Source organism: Nansenia antarctica, assembly GCF_963989245.1.
Source record: "Nansenia antarctica genome assembly, chromosome: 10".
In the NCBI taxonomy this organism is placed as follows: Eukaryota; Metazoa; Chordata; class Actinopteri; order Argentiniformes; family Microstomatidae; genus Nansenia; species Nansenia antarctica.
In genome coordinates this window covers 24,926,269-24,949,037 of record NC_137680.1, presented here as the reverse complement: position 1 = coordinate 24,949,037, position 22,769 = coordinate 24,926,269, and the positions used below count along the sequence as shown (strand labels likewise).

General features: G+C 42.5%; 2 protein-coding genes across 3 annotated transcripts; both read left to right on the top strand.

Moving 5' to 3' along the window:
• Positions 1 to 526: 526 nt before the first annotated feature.
• On the top strand, positions 527 to 1,211 carry LOC308166951 (gamma-crystallin M2-like; the record flags this gene model as incomplete). The annotated part of the gene is made up of 2 exons (XM_080541278.1): positions 527 to 781; positions 927 to 1,211. The coding sequence occupies 2 exons, from the start codon at positions 527 to 529 to the stop codon at positions 1,209 to 1,211; spliced, it is 540 nt and encodes a 179-aa protein (XP_080397404.1).
• Positions 1,212 to 4,832: 3,621 nt separating this feature from the next.
• LOC308166941 (gamma-crystallin M2-like) lies at positions 4,833 to 12,373 on the top strand (the record flags this gene model as incomplete). 2 transcript variants are annotated; one of them, XM_080541268.1, is made up of 2 exons in its annotated part: positions 4,833 to 5,081; positions 12,089 to 12,373. In XM_080541268.1, 2 exons carry the CDS (start codon positions 4,833 to 4,835, stop codon positions 12,371 to 12,373), a joined length of 534 nt encoding a protein of 177 aa, XP_080397394.1. The 2 variants fall into 2 exon arrangements, with proteins under 2 accessions (XP_080397394.1, XP_080397393.1); XM_080541267.1 differs by lacking the exon at positions 4,833 to 5,081 and adding an exon at positions 11,709 to 11,975.
• Between the last annotated feature and the right edge of the window lie 10,396 nt (positions 12,374 to 22,769).

Here is a 22,769-nt window from a genome sequence, read left to right as displayed (position 1 = left end):
CAAATTCTTTCAAGGATTTCAAGGACTCGTGGGAACCCTGTAGTATACACTTTGACACAGAGCCGTTGTTTGGATCTTGAAACATCGGGGCCTTAACCCAGCCCGCATTTGGTAGACGGGGGGTGGGGGGGTGGTAGTAGAGTTTTTGATTGACAGGTGGTAGCCTGTCGACGACAATGCTTAACTCGATGGCGATGCGGGGTAGATGGCACGGTATATTATTATGTACCTTTGACACTGCAGACAATTCTGTAGACTGTAGACTTGTAATCTCCTGTGGATCCATTGGCAGAGCATACACAGCCTTCCTTGTGTAGCCAGGTCTGCCATGCTCTATAGCCTTCTAAGGCATGTCGCTGACTCAGGGCCTCTATGTCTCCAAACAAAGGCAGAGGCCCCTGACACTACCGGTATAAAATGAAGGGCTTCCCAACAGGTAGCAAGTCAGTCACTCACCACCACTTCTAGGACCAGCAACAGCAGCTAGCATTAGCAGCTAACCACCGCTAACAACATGACTTCCGACATGAACATGATGGGCAAGATCACCTTCTACGAGGACAGGAACTTCGGAGGCCGCTCCTACGACTGTATGAGCGACTGTTCCGACATGTCCTCCTACATGAGCCGCTGCCAGTCCTGCAGGGTGCACAACGGCTGCTGGATGGCCTATGAGCGCAACAACTACATGGGCAACCAGTGGTTCTTCAAGAGGGGAGAGTACTCCGACTACCAGAGCATGTTCAACTGGAACATGAGTTCCTGCCGCTACATCCCCATGGTAGGTCCACACAACTATCTATCTATCTATCTATCTATCTATCTATCTATCTATCTATCTATCTATCTATCTATATATATATATATCTATCTATCTATCTGTCGATCCTCCTCATTAAACCCATGTCTTCCTGATCCCATTACAGCACAGGGGCAACTACAAGATGAGGATGTATGAGAGGGAGAGCTTCGGAGGTCAGATGCACGAGATGATGGACGACTGTGACAACTTCCAGGACCGTTACCGCATGAACAACTTCATGTCCTGCAACGTGATGGACGGCCACTGGCTCATGTACGACCAGGCCAACTACAGGGGCAGGCAGTGGTACATGAGGCCCGGCGAGTACAGGAACTTCAGGGATATGTACCAGGGCAACAACAACATGAGGTTCATGTCCATGAGGCGCATCATGGATTCCTGGTACTAGATGTTGCTTGATTGGTACTTAGAGAGATATAAGAGAAGTTGAATAAAGTTTTTAGTAAATGTAAATTTTCAAGTTGTATGTTGTTGTTTTTACACGGTTTATGATGAAAATAAAACACACGCAGGCACGCACACAAACACACAGACTTTGATATTGACATCACTGTCACTCTCTCTCCTTTCTCCCTCTATCTCTTTGTCTCTTCCTCTTCCTCTCTTTCTCTCTCTCTTGCATGATAAGACATGATGTCGAGGGAACGAGGGGTAGTGGTTGTATAGTTGATATTGAGTTGGACTGGTGATCGGAAGGTTGTGAGTTCAAATCCCGCCTGAAACAGCACCACTAGTGTGCCCTTGAAGGAAGGCACTTAGCCCTCAGTTACTCCAGGGGGAATGTCCCTGTAATCTGTAAATGTAAATCACTTTGGATTAAAAGTGTCTGCTATATGGCAAATTCTAAATTCTAAGAGATCGCAAACAGCTGATGTGATTAAACAGATCATATATGATGATGAATACAAAAGAATAACACATGAAGTCATGACAGGCACAACAGTTTACACATAACAGGAACAACCTTCCATGTGGTGAGTTTTTACTAAAGTTGGGACCAGCCACCACATATCTAGCTCGCAAGCTGGAACAATAAGGTCGATATTTAATTTTCTCTTTGTCTGTTTGTGTTCACACACACACACACACACACACACACACACACACACACACATACATAGACACATAACCACGCAAACAATTTGGTATTGACAGCACTGTTTTTCCTCTCCTTGCTCTCTCTTTCTCTGTTTTTCCTTTTTCTCTTTGTCTCTTCCTCCTCTCATTCTCTCTCTCTCTCTCTCTCTCTCTCTCTCTCTCTCTCTCTCTCTCTCTCTCTCTCTCTCTCTCTCTCTTTTTGTCGTTCTATGAATGAATTAATGAATGAATCCTCTATGGAGAATTAGCTTTGCACAAGGAGTTTAAAACATCAAGAGACGTCATAAAAAATGTTACCATAAACATACGTATCAGAACACGTCAAGAAAACATAATAGAAACATCATCAAACATATAACAGAGGTCAGCTTTAGAGAGCGTCAGCAGTTTTAAGTTCCTCAGCGTCCGCATCTCTGATGACCTCAGCTGGGACGTGCATACCAAACAGGTGGTGAAAAAGGCACAGCAGCGCCTCTTTCACTTCAGTCGGCTGAATTAGTTTGGCATGGGGTCGAAGACCCTGCGGGCCTATCACGGAGGCACAACCAAGAGCATCCTGACTGGGTGCATCACTGCCTCGCATGGCATCTGCACTGGCCTCAACCGCAGAACGCTGCAGAGGATGGTGCGGACAGCCGAGCGCATCACTGGACTGCACTGTCATACTGTACGACAAACGGTGTGTCAGCAAAGTCCGATTATATTTCAAAACGAGGCTTCCCTTTAACTCCCCGAGGGCTACGACTACAATTACGATTACCAAGTCTATCTGGGTTGATTTGCAAGGACCTTCGCCTGTAGTGTTGTGGAAAACGAAGGTTTCTGCCGAATGCTGCAACACTGGAACCACGTTATGAAATACCAGTTAAGACAGATATCGTGATGTATCGTTGATGAATTGTCTTACAATGTATCGATTATCGCAGAATCGATGTACTGTGATACTATCGGTACAGGGGGCAAAATATCGTACGGTTATCAATACGTAAGTTACCTTGCGATTCCCACCCCTAGTATACAGCCGCGGAGAGAAATGCCAGCTGCACAGCCGCGGAGAGAAATGCGCTACAGAGAGTCGTGAGAACAGCCCAGAAGATCACCGGCGCCCCCCTCCCCTCTCTGGAAGAGCTGTACAACACACGCTGTCTCAGGAAGGCCTCCAAGATCTCCAGGGACCCAACCCACCCTGGGTACGAACACTTTACCCGGCTGCCCTCGAAAAGGCGGTACAGGACCATGTTCGCAAGGACAAACAGACTGAAGAACAGCTTCTACCCCAGGGCCATCCAGGCCCTGAACACAGCAAAGACCTAGGTTCTGGGCCCTGGACAGTCTGGACGGATTGATGGCAGCTGCTGGACTGAAAAAATCAGGTGTAGTGCTGAGGCACAAATATGTACATTTCAAGCCTGCAAACTGCGACACTTTAAATGAATGTGCAATAACACTATGTGCAATATGACAACCCTAGTCGTCTATCTGTACAGTATAGTATAGTGGATAGTGTACATAGCCTTTATTTATGTAAACCAGCTCCTTCCCTTCTTGTGTTTTTTTAAAAGTTTTTTTCTTTTCTTTCCTAACACCAGGAGAGCCACCCCCTCCTAAATTTCGTTGTTTGGTACCTGTTCTATAGCAATGACAATAAAGACCATTCATTCATTCATTCATTCATTCATTCATTCATTCATATACAGACTTCGAAACCTTTAAGCTCACATTCACTTTACTACTGAAGTATGTATTATTACTAGTAGCACCATTAGTGTATCCTGTCTTACCTGTAATATTGTCACTTTTATTTTGTATTATGCCATTGCCTTATTGTCTGCAAATTGTCTGGATACTGCTAACGATATCCTGTCTTATTATTTTTTGTCACTTATGTCCTGTACTACTGTCAATGTTTTTTTTAATCTTGAATTATGCCTATTGCCTTATGTCTTGTGCTGCAATGTCCGGAACCGAAGCCTAAGAATATTTCTCTCTTACACTCGTGTAATGTGACGTAACAATAAAACTCGAAACTTGAAACATGATCATTAAACATCCCTACATCATAAATCATCATGAATATCATGAATAACAATAAAAAGGCATCATTTGGTATATCCTGTAATCAAAGCTGTTCGATAAGCTGCATGCTGCGTAGGACAAAGGATGTGATGCCTCTTTTTGTCCTCCTCCTGGGCATGCTATACCTCCACCCTGAATGGAGCAGGAGCTGTTCACACCATGGAGGGTGCAGTGGATCTGTTAGGATCTCATGAAATAAATCTCTCTCTCTCTCTCTCTCTCTCTCTCTCTCTCTCTCTCACTTTACTGGTATGATAAGACATGATCTCATGAGAACTCAAATAGCTGATTTGAAAAAACAGATCATAAATGAGAGATGAATACAAAATAACACCGCAGGAAGTCATGACAGGCACAGCAGTTCACACATAACAGGAACAACATTCCATGTGGTGAGTTTTTACGATGGCTGTCCCTAAAGTTGGGCCCAGCCACCACATATCTAACTGGCATGATTGGACAATAAGACTTCCTCCCCATATTTCTTGTAGTTGTTTACAATTAGGTAGTTGTAGTTGTGTATAATTAGATAGTTGTAGTTGTTTATAATTAGGTGGTTGTAGTTGTAGTTGTGTAACAGTGTAGGTGGAAGTGGATCTGTTAGCAGATCATACACAGCTTTCCCTGGGTACCCCCCTCTATGGCCTTCTATCGCATGTCGCTGACTCAGGGCCTCTTTCTCTCTCCAAACAATGGCAGAGGCCCCTGGTCCCACAGGTATAAAATGGAGGGCTTCCCAACAGGTAGCAAGTCACTCACCACCACCTCTAGGACCAAAAACAGCAGCTAGCATTAGCAGCTAACCACCGCTAACAAAATGACTTCCGATATGCACATGATGGGTAAGATCACCTTCTACGAGGAGAGGAACTTCGGCGGCCGCTCCTACGACTGTATGAGCGACTGTAACGACATGTCCTCCTACATGAGCCGCAGCCAGTCCTGCAGGGTGCACAACGGCTGCTGGATGGTCTATGAGCGCAACAACTACATGGGCAACCAGTGGTTCTTCAGGAGGGGCGAGTACTCCGACTACCAGAGCATGTTCAACTGGAACATGCAGTCCTGCCGCTTCATCCCCATGGTAGGTCCACACGACTATCTATCTATCTATCTATCTATCTATCTATCTATCTATCTATCTGTCGATCATCCCATTAAACCCATCTTTTCCTGATCCCATTACAGCACAGGGGCAACTACAGGATGAGGATCTATGAGAGAGAGAGCTTCGCTGGTCAGATGCACGAGATGATGGACGACTGTGACTCCGTCATGGACCGTTACCGCATGAACAACTTCATGTCCTGCAACGTGATGGACGGCCACTGGCTCATGTACGACCAGGCCAACTACAGGGGCAGGCAGTGGTACATGAGGCCCGGCGAGTACAGGAACTTCAGGGATATGCACCAGGGCAACAACAACATGAGGTTCATGTCCATGAGGCGCATCATGGATTCCTGGTACTAGATGTTGCTTGATTGGTTCTTTGAGAGCTCTAAGAGACGTTGAATAAAGTTTTAAAAAAAATCGAATTGAAGATGTGTGTTGTGGTATGTTGCACACACACGCACACACACACACACACACACACACACACACACACACGCACACACAAACACACACTTTGGTTGACAGGATTATTACTCCTCTCAGTGTTTCCCCTACAACTGTCTTGGGAGGGCGGGCCGCCCCCCCAACAGAACCCCCCGCCTCCCCAAGAAAGAGGAATTATTACGGACGTAGACACCAAACAGCTAAAATATCCGCTTTTTTTAAACACACCCAACCCCGAATCTGGCGAGTGGCAAGCCCATGGGCTCGTTGGTAACGTTAGTCCGCCAGTAGTCTCATATAACTAGACCTAACTCCACACTTCGCTTCGCTGTGCCAGCACTGGAGAATAATAAAAGATTTTGCGCGAGTGTGTGCGCGCGACGCGAGAGAGTTTTTGCAGGGTGAGATGTCTGCAGATGAAAGTAAGCAAGTTGAAACGTTAGCAAATATAATTGCTGAGATTTCTGACAGAGAAAGTTGGTTAAAATGGGTTGTTATTATTGTGACTAGAAAGTGTCTGACTATAGTTTCATGGTGTAAATACTGTCAAAGAACTAGCAAGCTAGCTAGCTAGCTCAGAGGTGATGAGATGAGCTAGTATGCTTGCACACTTGCCAGCTAAAGAGCTAACTGGATGCACTTTATTATTTTACTTAAAGTAGATATACAATCTTTCTTATTCTGCTAGAATTGGGCTTTATGGTAATACCATAATGGCATATTTACAGTACATGGACAGTGGACTGAAGCATATTATGTCTGTTTCAGGCACGTGCCGTGAGCTTTTAGATTGGGTAAGCATAAGATATAGAAATACACGTAATTACACATACACGCTATCAGTGAACGCAGTTTCAAGGAAATGCAATTTTGATGCCCTAGAACCCGCTAATAAACTGTAGTGTCACTTTGTGATCAGATTACCAAAAACAAAATAAACAGTTGCCAGTTTCGACTATATCAGGGGTGCTCATTGTTCAATCTTTTTTGAACTAAGTAGCCAGCCTGCTGAAATCTACAAGTCCAGTTTCAACATCGCAAATGCACACACGCACAACACAGACACACACCGTTTCCATCCTCCATAGTAAACTCACAACACACTTTCTTTTCACACTTTGTCACACAGGCACTTAGCTCTCGGCATTTAGCCAGTTTGTGTTTTTCCAGTCCAGTCTACGAAATCCCTTTAGGTCGCTGACAGTAATGTCCATATTCACAAAATCAAGCAAGTTATCCTTATTGATTATTATTATTTAGATCGTTTGAGCTAGCTGGCATAAGCTATTCTGCCGGGCGAGAGGTGAAATGTTAATTGAACTTGAAAATGATAGCCAATCGGTAGCTCTTATATCGGAATGAACGAACTACTGATTGGCTGAAAGCATGCTTACCCTGGCCACATTAAACAGCGGGCTGAGGCATCGGAAAAAAATAAAAAAGACATTTTCACGCATTCGAATGTACGCGAGGGAAAGCAGAGAGAGAAGTGCTTACTCCTACAGGTGGCGCTAAAAATGCAACGTCAAAATGAATGACTCCTGCTGCCCTGGGACCTAAAATACTACTCTTTTAATGAAAACAAACAAACGGTTACATGCACTTTTATTTTAATATTTTCACGGTCCTTTTTTATTTTTTCGTTGGGTAAGCACTGCTTACCCTGCTTATATGGACGGCACGTCCCTGGTCTGTTTCTTTTCATAGTTGGACATTTTTTTCAGGTGAGAGAGTACCGTAATGTCAAAATGACTGCATTGCCCACAGCAATCCAATATTAAATTATAATTATGTTATACTGATATGGATCAATGTATACCTCTTATTAGATTATACATACTCTGGTTGTTATGTTTGCCTTTTGGTTGACAGCAAAAGAGGGAGAGAGGAGGATAGGGAGGGAGAGAAGGAGAGAGAGCAGGATGGTGTCGGCACACCAATCAAGGACCCCAATTGAAATAAGCCAGTGGCTTTCTTGGGTTTTTATCCTGTTAGTTGACCGTGTATGTAATATGTACTTTCATGTACCTACTTCTGCAAATCTTCTAATAAAGTTTTCAATCAATCAAAACACCAGAGAGAGAGAGAGAGAGAGCAAGAACCAGGTGAGAAAGTGGACAGGTAGTCAAGACCACATAAGTAAGTAGCCTTGAGAACCGATGGTTCTCGAGCCTAATGGCCCATAGGGCAGGAGCCTAATCTCCTGTTTCCATAGCGTGAGGCGGCTTAATGTACAAGTACACCCTCTGGACATGACGCTGGTTTGTCGCAGGGTCTTACCCCCTGGGGGGGGGGGTCCATGCCACGGTCCATGCCACCCCCCCAAGGCAGCAAACCTAGGGGAAACACTGCCTCTGCTCACTTTCTCTCTCTCCCTTCTCCCTCTTTCAATTTGTCTCTTCCTCATCTCATTCTTTATTTCTCTCTATCTCTCCTCTCTGTCTCTCTCGATCTTTTCCTCCTCTCATTCGTTCTCACTCTCTTCTCCCTCTTTCTCCCTCTCTCTCTTTCTCTCACTTTACTGGCACGATAAGACATTGTCTCAGATTATGAAAGTGCAGATTGAGTTCATGAGAACTCAAAGAGCTGATGTGACAAAACAGATCATAAATGATGATGAAAATAGCAACACATGAAGTCATGACAGGCACAGCAATCTATACAGTACATAACAGGAACAACATTCCATGTGGCAAGTTTTTACGATGGTTGTCCCTAAAGTTGGGACCAGCCACCACATATCTAGCTGGCGAGATGGAACAATAAGGTTTTCCCCCCAATAGATTTTCAAAAAAATGTCTGTTTTTTCCCCATATTTCTTGTAGTTGTATATAATTAGGTAGATGTAGTTGTGTATAATTAGCATAAATGCATATGTGACACGTTGTAATGCTTTGGTCCTCATATCAGGATCTGATGTATTGATCGGACTTTTCTTTCGAAAAATGTGAAAACATTTCCGCGTTGTTGAAAATCAACGACACATCGCTAGTCAACTAATACAGCTTGTTTTGTGAGCCTGCTAACAATGTAAAGTAGTGTTATAGTTAACTAGGTAGCAGTGGGGATTACTCACCGAGTCCATTGCGTTGCAGTACTTCAGCTTGACTAGCGAGTTTGTGTTGTGATTCTCAAAAACGTTGAAACGTAGCTCTGTGTTTCAAAACAAAAGTCAGAATATTTTGATATTGGTTGCCGATATGCGGACCAAAAGACTAGAATGTGTCACAATGTGACAGGGTCTGGTGAAGAAGTCCGCAGGTAGGGCAAGGTTATTTTTCAGTTTTTTACAGATTATGAAAGTGCAGATTGTGAGCTTTCAAATGCTGTGTCATACATTGAAATGAAACTAGTTGAAGAAGATATGCTTATTTGAATGTTGGTACACCTCAAACCAAATACGAAAAAGAAAATATCTCTGAATAAAAACACACACGTTTGCTATCATCAAGTTGGTAGCTAGCTAGCAGCTAAGAATATCGCTATGAACATCTATCTGCATGTTTAGCACATCACAACATGCTGATAGAACATGAACATGCTAAAAACATATAACTACATATAATTAGATGATCACACAGTCCTTGCTTTTGAACACGTCCTAAAATGTGCGTTTGTTTACAAGCCATGTATCACACATGTATCACTCCAGGAAGCTGCAACAACAATTTGCAGCCAATGACTCCTCGTCAGTCTGTAAAGGCCTTCGGGAGATCACAGACTACAAAACCAAATCCCCCCCCACTCTATAAATTATCTTAGACTTGCAAATGACCTGAATGACTTCTACTGTAGATTCGACAGACAACGGACCAGTCCTGACTCTGACCCACACACCCAGCCCGCCCTCCACAGTTATCACACCTCTTCTTCTTCCCAGCTGGGACAGAGACACTACCCCACCATACAACCCCCCCCCCCCCCCCCCCCACCCCCATCACACCTCTCTCCATCCACGGGGAGGGTTGTCAACAAACTGTTAAAAAAATTGAACTCCCACAAGGCAGCTGGACCAGACGCTGTCTCCCACTCTACATTGAAGCACTGTGCAGATCAGTCTTCTCCAGTGTACACAGATATATTTGACACCTCACTGGCTGAATGCAAGGTACCTGCCTGCTTAACACAATCATCCCCTATTCACAAAATGCCGGGGATCACAGGCCTAAATGACGACAGACCAGTCGTCCTGACCTCTGTGATCATGAAGACCTTTGAGCGCCTCGTGCTGACCCACCTCAAGGCCATCATAGACTCCCTCCTCGGCCCACTACAGTTTGCTTAGACAGCCAACCGGTCCGTAGACGACTCAGTCAAAATGGGTCTCCACTTCATCCTCCAGCACCTAGTTTCCCTTGGGACTAATGTCAGGATCTTGTTTGTTGACTTCAGCTCTGCATTCAATACCATCATCTCAGCTCTTCTCCAGGACAAGCTGTCCCAGCTGAGCGTACCTGAGCCCACCTGTAGGTGGATCACTGACTTCCTTCCTGCCTCGGGGTCCAAGACCATCAGCACTGGAGCCCCACAAGGCTATGTGCTCTCTCCTCTACTATTCTCACTCTACACTAACAGCTGCACCTCTAGCCACCCTTCTGTCAAACTCTTGAAGTTTGTGGATGACACAAACCTCATTGAATTAATCTCCAACGGGGACGAGTCCGCCTACTGAAGGGAAGTTGACAGCCTGGCCTCCTGGTCCAGCCAGAACAACCTGGAGCTCAACGCTAAAAAAACTGTAGAGATGGCAGTTCAAGAGGTCCCCAGCCCCAACTGCCCCCCTTATCATGTGTGACTCCCCAGTAAAGCAGTGTGGAGTCATTCAGATTCCTGGGGACAATCATTTCACAGGACCTCAGGTGGGAGGAGAACATCACCTCCACACCTCCACCGTCAAAAAGGCCCAGCAGAGGATGTTCTTCCTGCGGCACCTGAAATTCAATATGCTGCGGAAAGTGATGGTTGAGTTCTACACGTCTATCATCAAGTCCATCCTCAGCTCATCGATCACCGTCTGGTTCGCTGCCTCCACTGCCAAGGACAGAGGCAGATTACTGCGGATTGTTCGACTAGCCGAGAAGGTCATCGGCTGCAACCTGCCATCTGTCCTGGACCTGTTCCACTCCAGGACCAGTAAGAGAGCAGGAAAGAACATCGCTGATCCGTCCCACCCTGGTCACCACCTCTTCCAAAGTCTTCCACCTGGAAAAAATTTCCGGTCGATCAAGACCAAAACCTTGCGCCGCCTGAACAGTTTCTTCCCCATGGCAGTGGGCCTCACAAACAAGGCCCTGTCTCTCACTGACTCTGGGACTTCCAGGATCCCCCTCCCCGTCACATACACACACACACACACACACACACACACAAACCCCCCCCCCCCCACACACACGCACGCACACACACTGACAATGTAATCTATATAAGTTTTACATTACTCTAATTTACAGCCTACATAATTATTGTTCTACTTCCCCCATTGTCATTGTCTTTTTAAACTATTTTTGCTTATATATTGTTATTTTATTTCGTTGATGTTTTATTATGTTGTTGTTTTTTATCTTTATGTTCTATGCACCAACCACACCAAGTCAATTTCCTGTATGGTCGAATATACTTGGCAATAAAAAATAATTCTGATACAGGATGGCGGATGGCACAATGAATCCAATTCACAAATTATGAGTATTTAGTGATCCTAAAACTGTTGTTTGTTATATTGAGTGGACTCTTCAACACTCATACAACTTTCGTTATATGAAACAAACGGAAAACACCTTCCAAAAAAAGAAAAAATAAGCTTTTTGGTCATTTACACAACTGGAGAATTGCCAACATGCAGAACTTTTCACCGGACAGTGTCACATGTGTGGCAGTGTAGGTGGAATTGGATCTGTTGGCAGAGCATACACAGCTTTCCCTGCATAGCCAGGTCTGCCGTGCTCTCTGGGGGGAGGGGACCCCTCTCTATAGCATTCTATAGCATGTCGCTGACTCAGGGCCTCTCTCTCTCTCTCCAAACAATGGCAGAGGCCCCTGGTCCCACAGGTATAAAATGGAGGGCTTCCCAAAAGGTAGCAAGTCAGTCAGTCACCACCACCTCTAGGACCAGTCACAGCAGCTAGCATTAGCAGCTAACCACCGCTAAAACATGACTTCCGATATGCACATGATGGGCAAGATCACCTTCTACGAGGAGAGGAACTTCGGCGGCCGCTCCTACGACTGTATGAGCGACTGTAACGACATGTCCTCCTACATGAGCCGCAGCCAGTCCTGCAGGGTGCACAACGGCTGCTGGATGGTCTATGAGCGCAACAACTACATGGGCAACCAGTGGTTCTTCAAGAGGGGAGAGTACTCCGACTACCAGAACATGTTCAACTGGAACATCATGTCCTGTCGCTTCATCCCCATGGTAGGTCCACACGACTAGCTACAGTATCTGTCTGTCATAGTGTCTATCAATCTATCTATTTATCTATCTGTCGATCCTCCTATTAAACCCATGTTTTCCTGATCCCATTACAGCACAGAGGCAACTACAGGATGAGGATCTACGAGAGGGAGAGCTTCGCTGGTCAGATGCACGAGATGATGGACGACTGTGACTCCATCATGGACCGTTACCGCATGAACAACTGCATGTCCTGCAACGTGATGGACGGCCACTGGCTCATGTACGAGCAGGAGCAGTACAGGGGCAGGATGATGTACATGAGGCCCGGCGAGTACAGGAACTTCAGGGATATGCACATGGGCATGGACGGTATGAGGTTCATGTCCATGAGGCGCATCATGGATTCCTGGTACTAGATGTTGCTTGATTGGTACTTAGAGAGACCTTAAGAGAAGCGGTTGAATAAAATGTTTAGAAAATTATCATTTTGAATTTGTGTGTTTTTTTTTTACAAGTTGTATGATGCTAGCACACAAGCACACACATAGAAACGCATGCACGTGCACACAAATTGTCAATTGCGTACACAGACACACACACACTTTGGTCTCTGCTCACTCTCTCTCTCTCTACTTTCTCCCTCTTTCTCTCTTCCTCCTCTCATTCTTCCTCTCACTTTCTCTCTCTCTGTCTCTTCCTCCCCTCATTCGTTCTAACTGTCTCTCTTCATTTTTCACTCTCTCTCCGTTCTCTCGGACTGTTTCTTCCTCCTCACAATCTCTCCCTTTCTCTCTCTCTCACACTTTACTGATGTGACATGATCTCATGAGAACTCAAATAGGTGACATGACAAAACAGATCATAAATGATGATGAATACAAAATAATAACACATGAATTCATGACAGGCACAGCAGTTTACACATAACAGGAACAACATTCCATATGGTGAGTTTTTCCCATGGCTGTCCCTAAAATTGGGACCAGCCACCACATATCTAACTCACAAACTGGAATAATAAGCAAGACATTTAATATGATTTTTTTGTGTTTGTGTTTATTAATTGTTTATTATTCATATTAATTGTAGTTGTGTATAATTAGGTAGTTGTAGTTGTGTATCATTAAGTAGTTTTAGTTGTAGTTGTGTATACTACTACTAGGTCGTCCTTGGACGAGCCCTCCATCGGCGCTTCCAGTCATCCCGATCTTCCATACATCTGGTTAGATCGCTGGTACTTTCCGCTCCTGCATCTTACTTGAGTACGTCCACGTATGTTAGTGTGGGACGCCCTTGTGATCGATGTCCGTGTGTTGGCTCCCACAGAAACAGTTTGTTGGCTGATAGCTCCTGGTGTCTGGCAGTGACCTGCCAGCCTCATTCTCCTGACTGCTATTTTTTCGCTTATCCTTGATGACCCCCCCCATACAGATTCTTGTTGGTAATATGCTCGCTCTTGTCAATGTTAAGTACTGCACGCAGCATTCTGGTCTAGCACCCATCTAGGGACTTCTGCAGGGTAGGCTTCAGGGTCCAGCATTCACAGCCGTATAGGAAAACGGACTCTACCGTTGCATAGAAGAAGCCGAGTTTGATTTGTTGTGGGAGGTTGGAGTGCCACACACTGGCCATGCCATTCAGGGCCCTCAATGCAAGCGGCTTCCTCACTTTAAGGTCTTGCTCGGACAAGTTGACCCATGAGCCCAAGTATTTGAAGTCTTTGACTTCCTTCAGAGCAATACCTCCTGGTGTTATTAGAGGTGGATGGTCCGGGAGGATTTTATAGGTGATTACCTCGGGTTTCTTGGCATTCAGCCGAAGACCAACCTTGGCACACTCTTTCTCCACTCACAAGAGCTCCTGTGCTGGCTCTAAGTGGTCAGAGAGCATGCTGATGTCATCCGCGAGGTGTCGTCTTGACCTCCCAGGTGTTATAGTAAGGCCGAGTTCTTGCTCCCATCCATTGATGGCCTTCCTGAGTGCATAGTCTAGGACTATGATGAAGAGGAAGGGGGCCAGGGTGTCCCCTTGCAACACCCCAGCAAGGATGTCAAACTCCTCATTGTTGTCGTCTGGAGTCACCACCTTGGCTTTTGTACCCGTGTACATGGTCTCTATGGCCCGGAGTAGATTGGGAGGGACAACATAGGCCTTAAGTATCCTCATCATTGAGCCTCTGTGTATCGAGTCAAATGCCTTTTTGTACACAGTATCGCAGTCAGGTTGTTCTTTCTCACCTCCTTGATGATTCTTCTTAAGGCCAAGATCTGGGTCACGGTGGTCCTCTTCTCTCGAAAACCATTTTGGTTTTCCCTCAGGTGAGGGTCAATGGCGCACCGTATCCAGTTCAGTATCATATCAGTATCTTCGCAATGATACATGTCAGACTGATGCCTCGGTAGTTGTCTGGTTTAATGCTATCATTAGGTAGTTTTAGTTCTAGTTGTGTATAATTAGGTAGTTTTAGCTGTGTATAATTAGGTAGTTGTAGTTGTGTATTATTACAGAGTTTTAGTTGTAGTTGTGTCTAATTAGGTAGTTTTAGTTATAGTTGTATATAATTAGGTAGTTGTAGTTGTGTATCATTAGGCTAGATAATTTTAGTTGTAGTTGTGCATCATTCTGTAGTTTTAGTTGTAGTTGTGGGTAGTTGTAGTTGTAGTTGTAGTTGTGGGTAGTTGTAGTTGTAGTTGGGTATCATTCGGTAGTTTTAGGCCTAGTTGTAGTTGTGTATCATTACGTAGTTGTAGTTGTGTATTGTAGCACTTGCTAGATTAGATGTAGTTAAGTAAATAGGGACCAGGTCAGAAGATTCCACATTCAACTTGGGAGAGAGACGGTCTGCACAGCAAGAATGCACCACACCGACACAGGATATATATTTAGAAGGTAAGAGAGTTATGCACTTTTTTCTTTTTCTCTGTTTTGTCTATCTGTCCTTTTTTTTAAAATTCTCCCTCATTAAGATAGAACCGGAAAACAACAACACTTTATACATAGTATATTTAAACAATTTGAAAGGAAACTGATGTACTAACAGTATTATTAACTTAGGTCTTGCAATTTAAATCTCCCTGGTTCCAGTATTCTTGTTCTAATTGTTAATATTATTTTTCTCTTTTAATTAGTATTAGTACATTACTTGTATCAATTAACTTTGTTTAGCCTATAATTTGACTGTTAGTTATTAATTTGAAACTAGGACTCTTATTTTGAAACCTAATATCAGTGGAACCCAACAAAAAGCTGTTCCAACAGAACAGTGCACTTAACCAAAAAGAAACTTACCTGACTCCTTCCATTACAATCAGTGTGCCAACATCAATTAGGCCTAACAATATCAACATCTTAGTGCAATAACTCTCCACTCTACCCTCATTCTAGACAGGAAACTCTGTCCCTGTATGTGTGAACTCAGTGTCCGTGTAAAGCAACAAGTCCAGTCCTTGTAGAATTGAAAAGATGAGAGTTCTTGTCCTACCACGCTGGAGAAAGCACCCTTTAATTATATCCTTGTCTTTCACTTCAGGTTGATCTGGTGGCGGCTCACCAGTCTGCACGCCGCTGGAGCACTCCACAGGACCCAGCTGACCAACAGACCAGTCCAGGACCCAGCTGGAGCACTCCACAGGACCCAGCTGACCAACAGACCAGTCCAGGACCAGGACCCAGCACTCACTCCAACAACACACAAAAAAACAGCCTTGCAACACAGAACCACAAGGCTTATCAATCTCCCATTCAATAAGACACATTGAATAAATTCAGTCTCCATAAGTAAATTCTATAGTTACAGAAGGAAATACTGGAAATAATAACAATAATAATAATAATAATAATAATAATAATAATAATAACAATAATAATATTACGGAAATCATTTCTAATTCACAATTCACACTTATCTTTTCACATGCCTAAATAAACCGGATGAAAACCCCACACATTGAACCAGGAGTTCGTTTTTCATGTCTCACATGTCACCTAATGTGTTAATAACAACGCTGGCAATAGCCGTCATCATCTTAAGTCTATTACACTTATATCATGAGTAAAATGGGTCGGTCACAAAGCTAAAGCTAGCTAGCTAGAACTAGAGAACTAGCTAGCTAGATAAAGGCTAAAGCTAGCGCGATGTGTAGCTAACTTGCCAGAACATCCATTTCGACATAGTTATCTAGTATTTACACTTTTCTTTTTAAGACTCACCAAGGAAATCTTCTAATTATATTATATGTAATGGTATCTTCAATCAAATCACGTTTTGGTTCTCTGAGTTATCTAGTTTTGGTCAGTATTTTCTAACAGTTTGCCGTTGCTTTGATTAATTCAGGGGAGACCAAGAAAATACTTTACTCTCTGTTGCCATGGAAACCCAAAGGCGGGTCGAGTCTCTGACTGACCAATACAATAAGGGGGTGTTCATAGTTGACGTCTTTTTTTAGAAAAAAGCGCGGCCTTCAGCGCCTTTTTACATACAACCCTATGGGAAAAGGGAAAAAACTGCCGCTTTAAAAAAAAAACGGCCGCCTTAACACTAGGGGCGCGCCGTTTTTTTACCTACTAAAGCGCGACGAGGTGTGGAATCACACGACCACTCTTCACAATGGGGGAGTGTGTACTGACCTACAAAAACCGCTGGATGGCGATGTCACCCAAGAAGAGAAAAAAATGCAGTTCCAGAGAAGTGGGGACAGACAGAGCATATATAATAATGTATGCATGTATGTAACGTAAGTGGAGAGGAGATTGATCTAGGAGATTGATCGAGACTGCGGGAGTTTTCATTACTAACGAATGAAAGTTGATTATCATTATTAAAAAATAACTGTAATATATATTGCAATGTTGTCCCTTTCACACATAGTTCCAAGTAATTTCCTTGGAATCCCAAGCTGTGTTGACCAGGTATCTGTAATGTTCACATTTATATATAACAGTAATAAATATAGCAATAAATGACAGCGCTGTAAATAGTGTTATTCTTGCACAATTGCACCCACAACGTGCTATTGCCAATATAAAACGGTATGATATGGCAGATATATATGGTAGCCTACATTGCAGTCGTCCCGCAGTTCTAGTAGATCGCCGACATCATGTTATTTGATGTACACATTTCACGGCAAGATAATTCCGATTTGTGGCAAACACCTAACAATTGTTCGTTCACTAAACATTATAACATGAACACAGTTATAGCACCAGTTCCTAGCACCTAGTTTCCTAGCACCAGGGGAGCCCCATCTCCCAAATTTCGTTGTTTGGTACCTGTACTATATCAATGACAAATAAAGACCATTCATTCATTCATTCAAACAATGACAGTTACAGTCTCGCTCAAACTGTAGCGAGATTAGGAGACTACTAATTGAGAAAAAGAAAAGAAAATACATGAAAGAAAGGAGAGAAAGAGTACAGAATGATAAATCATTCAGAATGTTATTGGTTTTACTATTTCACAATCTGCCAGAATAAGCACGCCCAGCCCATCATTTTTGATGCCGCTAATGTGTGTAATGAAAAGTGTGACAATGTTGAAAGACATGATGTCATAATCAAAATATAAAACCTGGTTGGATAAAATAAGATTCTGTTGTGATTGTGTTGACATTGTTGTGATGTCAAAAGAGATCTTGGTTATGTAATGTGTAAAGTGGAGAGGAGATTGATCGGAACTGCGGGAGTTTTCATTACTAACGAATGATGGTTGATTATTATTATACAAAAATAATAGTAATAAATATTGCAATATTGTGTTATCATAGTTATGAGCTTCACAGTGATAACGTCTGTTTATTTGTCGTGAACTTCACGCCGGCCGTGCCCGTAACATCAGCAGACAATCGACTGCTGTAAGCTTGTAAGCGTTGAAACCTGCTTGGCAGCTTTGAAACCCGCTTGGCAGCTTTGAAACCCGCTTGGCTCGCTCATGAATTGGCAGCTATTGTTTGCTAATGGGAAACGATCAATAAGATTACCCTCCCCCGTGTATCAACCATCAAGTGATTGTAACTCACTTTAGAAACTAGTTCTTAGCCTACACGTTTCTTTGTCAAATACATGCTCTGCATGTTTCTCTAAAATGCATAAAGTTCCTATAAGCAGAGAAGTGGGGAAATTATTAGAGCAATCTGATATGAAGCTTGAGTCAGCTGAGAACGAACTATGGAACAGATTAAATGCTATATATGGAGAGGAGATTGATTGAGACTGCGGGAGCTTTACTAATGAATGAAAGTTGATTATCATTATTAAAAAAGAATAGTAATAAATATTGCAATATTGTGTTATCATGGTTATGAGCTTCACAAAGTCTGTTTATTTGTCGTGAACTTCACGCCGGCCCTAACATCAGCAGACACATGAACACAGTGAGGATTCAAACAAACAAAATAATTAATACACATCATTTCATTTATAATGTGCAGTAAACAAACAAAATAATGTATACTCTCTGCAATTGGCTACTATACAATGGTGCCAAAATCAACTATCCAAATATGAATCTGCGTATATCTATGTACAACCTTGTTGTAGCCTATTATTATCATGGTCGACATGAGAATTGTTGGCTACTTCATATCACAACTGAACATTCATATATATAGCCTATTGCATTATTTAAAAATTGACGGCGCTGTACATAGTGTCATTCAATGCACAAGCACGTCATTTCAAACGATTTTGGTCGACAGCGAAATACATTATCAATATCTTATTATCAATTGTCAATATACTCTCTCCCTTCTTCTCCTTACTTTCCTGTAAGTACAACTTTTCTGGTGGGGGATGGTTTGAAGGGCTTGTTGGAGGCATCCTTTGTGTGGTGATCGGAAACGATCATAAAGAGATCATTGAGAATAAGATGACCCTCCCCCATGCATCAACCATCAATTGTCAGGATTCATCTGTGATAAACAATTGCCTACTATTACTACTACTAGCTTCTTAGCTTCAGCATAACCTCTGTCTGGTTGCATATGCATGCAGCTACGCACCAAGTCTCGTGACTGTCCAGTGGTGCACTGTTCCAGGAAATAAAGCCTGTCTGGATTGCTACTTGTCTTGTCCTCAATACAATGTTCAAAAGCACGCATAAAGGGTAGGAAATTCATTGGGTCTCCATCAAATGTATTCATTTCCCTCACAGGAAGTAAAGCAAGTTTCTGCTGAGTAAGAAGGATATCAGCGATGTCATGTTTTTGCTCTACATTGGACATGGTGTCTTGATTGATAAGATTATCCATTGTTGACTGATTATTCATTGTTGACATTTGATCATGTTCTCTTTTACTGTGCAATGTGTTAGTAGGCTTTGGATGCTGCCTTTGAATAACAACCTTTTGAAGTGGGGTTTTAGGCACTGTTCCTATATTAGCATATTCAACCGGTGATTGTTCAAGATTCATAGACAGATTGTCCCTTTTGCATATCATCATAATAGGCATTCGTGTCATCATGTTCTTTACACATTACATAACCAAGATTTATTTTGCAATCACAACAATGTCAACACAATCACAACAGAATCTTATTTAATCCAATCAGGTTGTATATATAATCTATATATATAATCTATATATTGGTTTCAATATACCTCCATAGCAGTCTACAGTCTAATTTAGCTATATCTATAATTACATTATGAGAACATCAGTATTTTTACGCCTTTGGTTGTATTGTCTGAACGAACATTGATTGGGAGACATACTGTACAGTTTATCATTTTCATAACTGTCTGCACATATACATATCTTATTTTGATTGTTATTGTAGCCTATATATAAACACAAATATCAGTCTTATGCACTGTGTCTCATTCAGCACTGAAGCCTGAATTTGAGCACAGTGTGTGCCCCCTTGCTACCTCTGCTGATATAAAAGAGAATTGCAGGCTTGGAGAAAAAGATGGCAGCCACAAATACACAGACACACACAGAAATACTGCTAAAACGCTTTATACTAACTCGATTTTGAAAATGTAAAAATGCTGGGTGGTAGAACGCACATATCTAGGAAAAGTCATGAAAGGAGGGTCCTGAAATGTGATCGAGTGCAAAGGTAGAATTTTTTTTGTACTCACTGGTGCTGTTTAACACCTCACGGCTGTTCTAGTGTTAAGCGTGAGAAAAGCGCAGCTGCCGCCGCCTTTTTCCAGTTGAATTTATTTAACTTTTCAGAAAGGCGCTGTGTGTCGTCAAGCGCCTTTCTGACAGCTGACCAATCAGGACGAGGAGAGTAGGTACGCGTGTACCTTCCCTAGCAACCAACTTCCTAGCAACCGGTGCTCCAAGACGTCAGACCCATCAAGATGTAGCACAATGTAGCACATGTTGTAGAATGAACTTGTGATTGCTACTGGTGTTTCATAACGTGGTTCCAGTGTTAGCAGCATTCGGCAGAAATCTTAATTTTCCGCAACACTGTTGCAAATATACCCAGTTCAACACAACACACCTTGCAAATATACCCAGCGATAGACTTGGTAATAGTCGTAGCCTCGGGGAGTAAAAGGGAAGCCTGGTCTGCCTCTTAGACATGACTACATCGTAATGATTACAAAGATGCCACTTGAAATGCATGAAATCCAAGTTTATTACATATTCGTAAAAAAAAGTGCAACTTCTCTGCTTTCAGAAACTGTTTGAATTTTTTAAATTGGGCATAGTTCATGAATTACGATAGTTTGAAGGAACGCTGTAAAATCCTGTCTAGACGCGAATCTATCGGCATTAGTCAAATACATGCTCACATCCAGTCATCCGCTCACTGCTCTCCATCAAAAATGGCACATCCATCAATAATATTACATAATAACAACTGCTCTGATTAGATTGCTTAGATTGTTTAATACATCAACGGGGGGAAAGCGAGATGAACTCGCGAGTATTGATTGATTGAAAACTTTATTAGAAGATTTGCAGAAGTAGGTACATGAAAGTACATATTACATACAAGGTCAACTAACAGGATAAAAACCCAAGAAAGCCACTGGCTTATTTCAATTGGGGTCCTTGATTCTCAAGTATCATGCTCCATTGAACGGAAAGTCCTATCTATTCCATTCAAAGTGTTTTAGCCTTCCCCCTTTCCACTGGTAATAAGGAATTGGCAAGAATAGATCGATATAAATAGATCAACATAATGCAGCACTATCATGCACAGATCAGCCTTAAAACATGTAACGTTATATACTGTATATAACGGAGCGATGTATTTCTACGGAAAGGCTGACTGACGCGGGGCTCATACAATCTCTGCGTATGTGTGAAAGAGGCTTAAATGTTGAAATAACAGTAATACAATGTTCATTGATAAAATGACATAAGGGATGGAAAGGGGTTTTAGAAGAGGGATGACGAAGCGCGCTGGACTGAGGAACAGCATAGGCACAGGACATAGCATAGTTATAATTAGTTGTGTATAATTAGGTAGTTGTAGTTCTGTATAATTAGGTAATATAGTTGTGTATAATTAGCATAACTGCATATGTGTGACAGTGTAGAAGGAAGTGGATCTTTTGGAAGTGCATACAATTTACAATTTACAATTTAAAGGGCTTTATTGAAATGGGAAACATACACTATGGACAAAAGCATATGGACACAATTATGGTCTGGGGCTGTTTTCATGGTTTGGGCTAGGCCCCTTATTTCCAGTGATGGGAGATCTTAATGCTACAGCATACAATGAGATTCTACCGAATTGTATGCTTCCAACTTTGTGGCAACAGTTTGGAGAAGTCCCTTTCCAGTTTCAGCATGACAATGCCCCCATACACAAAGTGAGGTCCATAATTACATGGTTTGCCGAGTTTGGTCTTGACTGGCCTCGACACAGAGCTTTGACCTCAACCCCATCAAACACCTTTGGGTGTTCTCCTCACCCAACATCAGTGCCCCACCTCATTAATGCTCTTGTGGCTGAATGGGAGCAAATCCCTGCAGCCATATTCTAAAATCTAGTAGAAAGTCTTCCCAGAAGAGTGGAAACTGTTATAGCAGCACAGGTGGGACCAACTCCATATTAATGCTCATGGTTTTGGAATGAGAAGTTCAACAAGCACATATGGGTGTGATGTTCAGGTGTCCCAATACTTTTGTCCATATAGTGTATGTTTACATGCCAAAGCAAGTGTGAAGGTAAAAAACAAACCAAAAGAAGTGTAATATATGTGTAATATATGACGAGAATATATAAGTTATTAAACAGAGCTGTGCGTGTATATATATATATATATATATGTATATATGCGTGTATATATATGTATTACTATGTATATATGTGTATGTATATATATATATATATATATAGTATACAGGTAAATAAAGATCATCACTTAAGACAAACATTGAAAATTGTGGACATTGCAGTTTAAAAAAATTAAAAAGTATGAATACAAATAAATGAGAACTGTGTAAACATTATGTAGAGATCAGCATGGCGCAAATAGTGCAGATACTTATTTAAAGTCTTTACAGTGGTTGTGTTCCATTGGACGTCCTTTTAATTTCACAACAGCTCACACATCTGGCTGCTGTGTGTGCACATTGTTGTACTTCACCCAGCAGATATGGCAGTTTATTTTCATTTGTCATGTTACACAGCTTTCCCTGGGTAGCTAGGTCTGTCGCTGACTCAGGGTCTCTTTCTCTCTCCAAACAATGGCAGAGGCCCCTGATCACACAGGTATAAAATGCAGGCCTTACCAACAGGTATAGCAAGTCAGTCAATCACCACCACCTCTAGGACCAGCAACAGCAGCTAGCATTAGCAGCTAACAACATGACTTCCACTACCGATATGCAC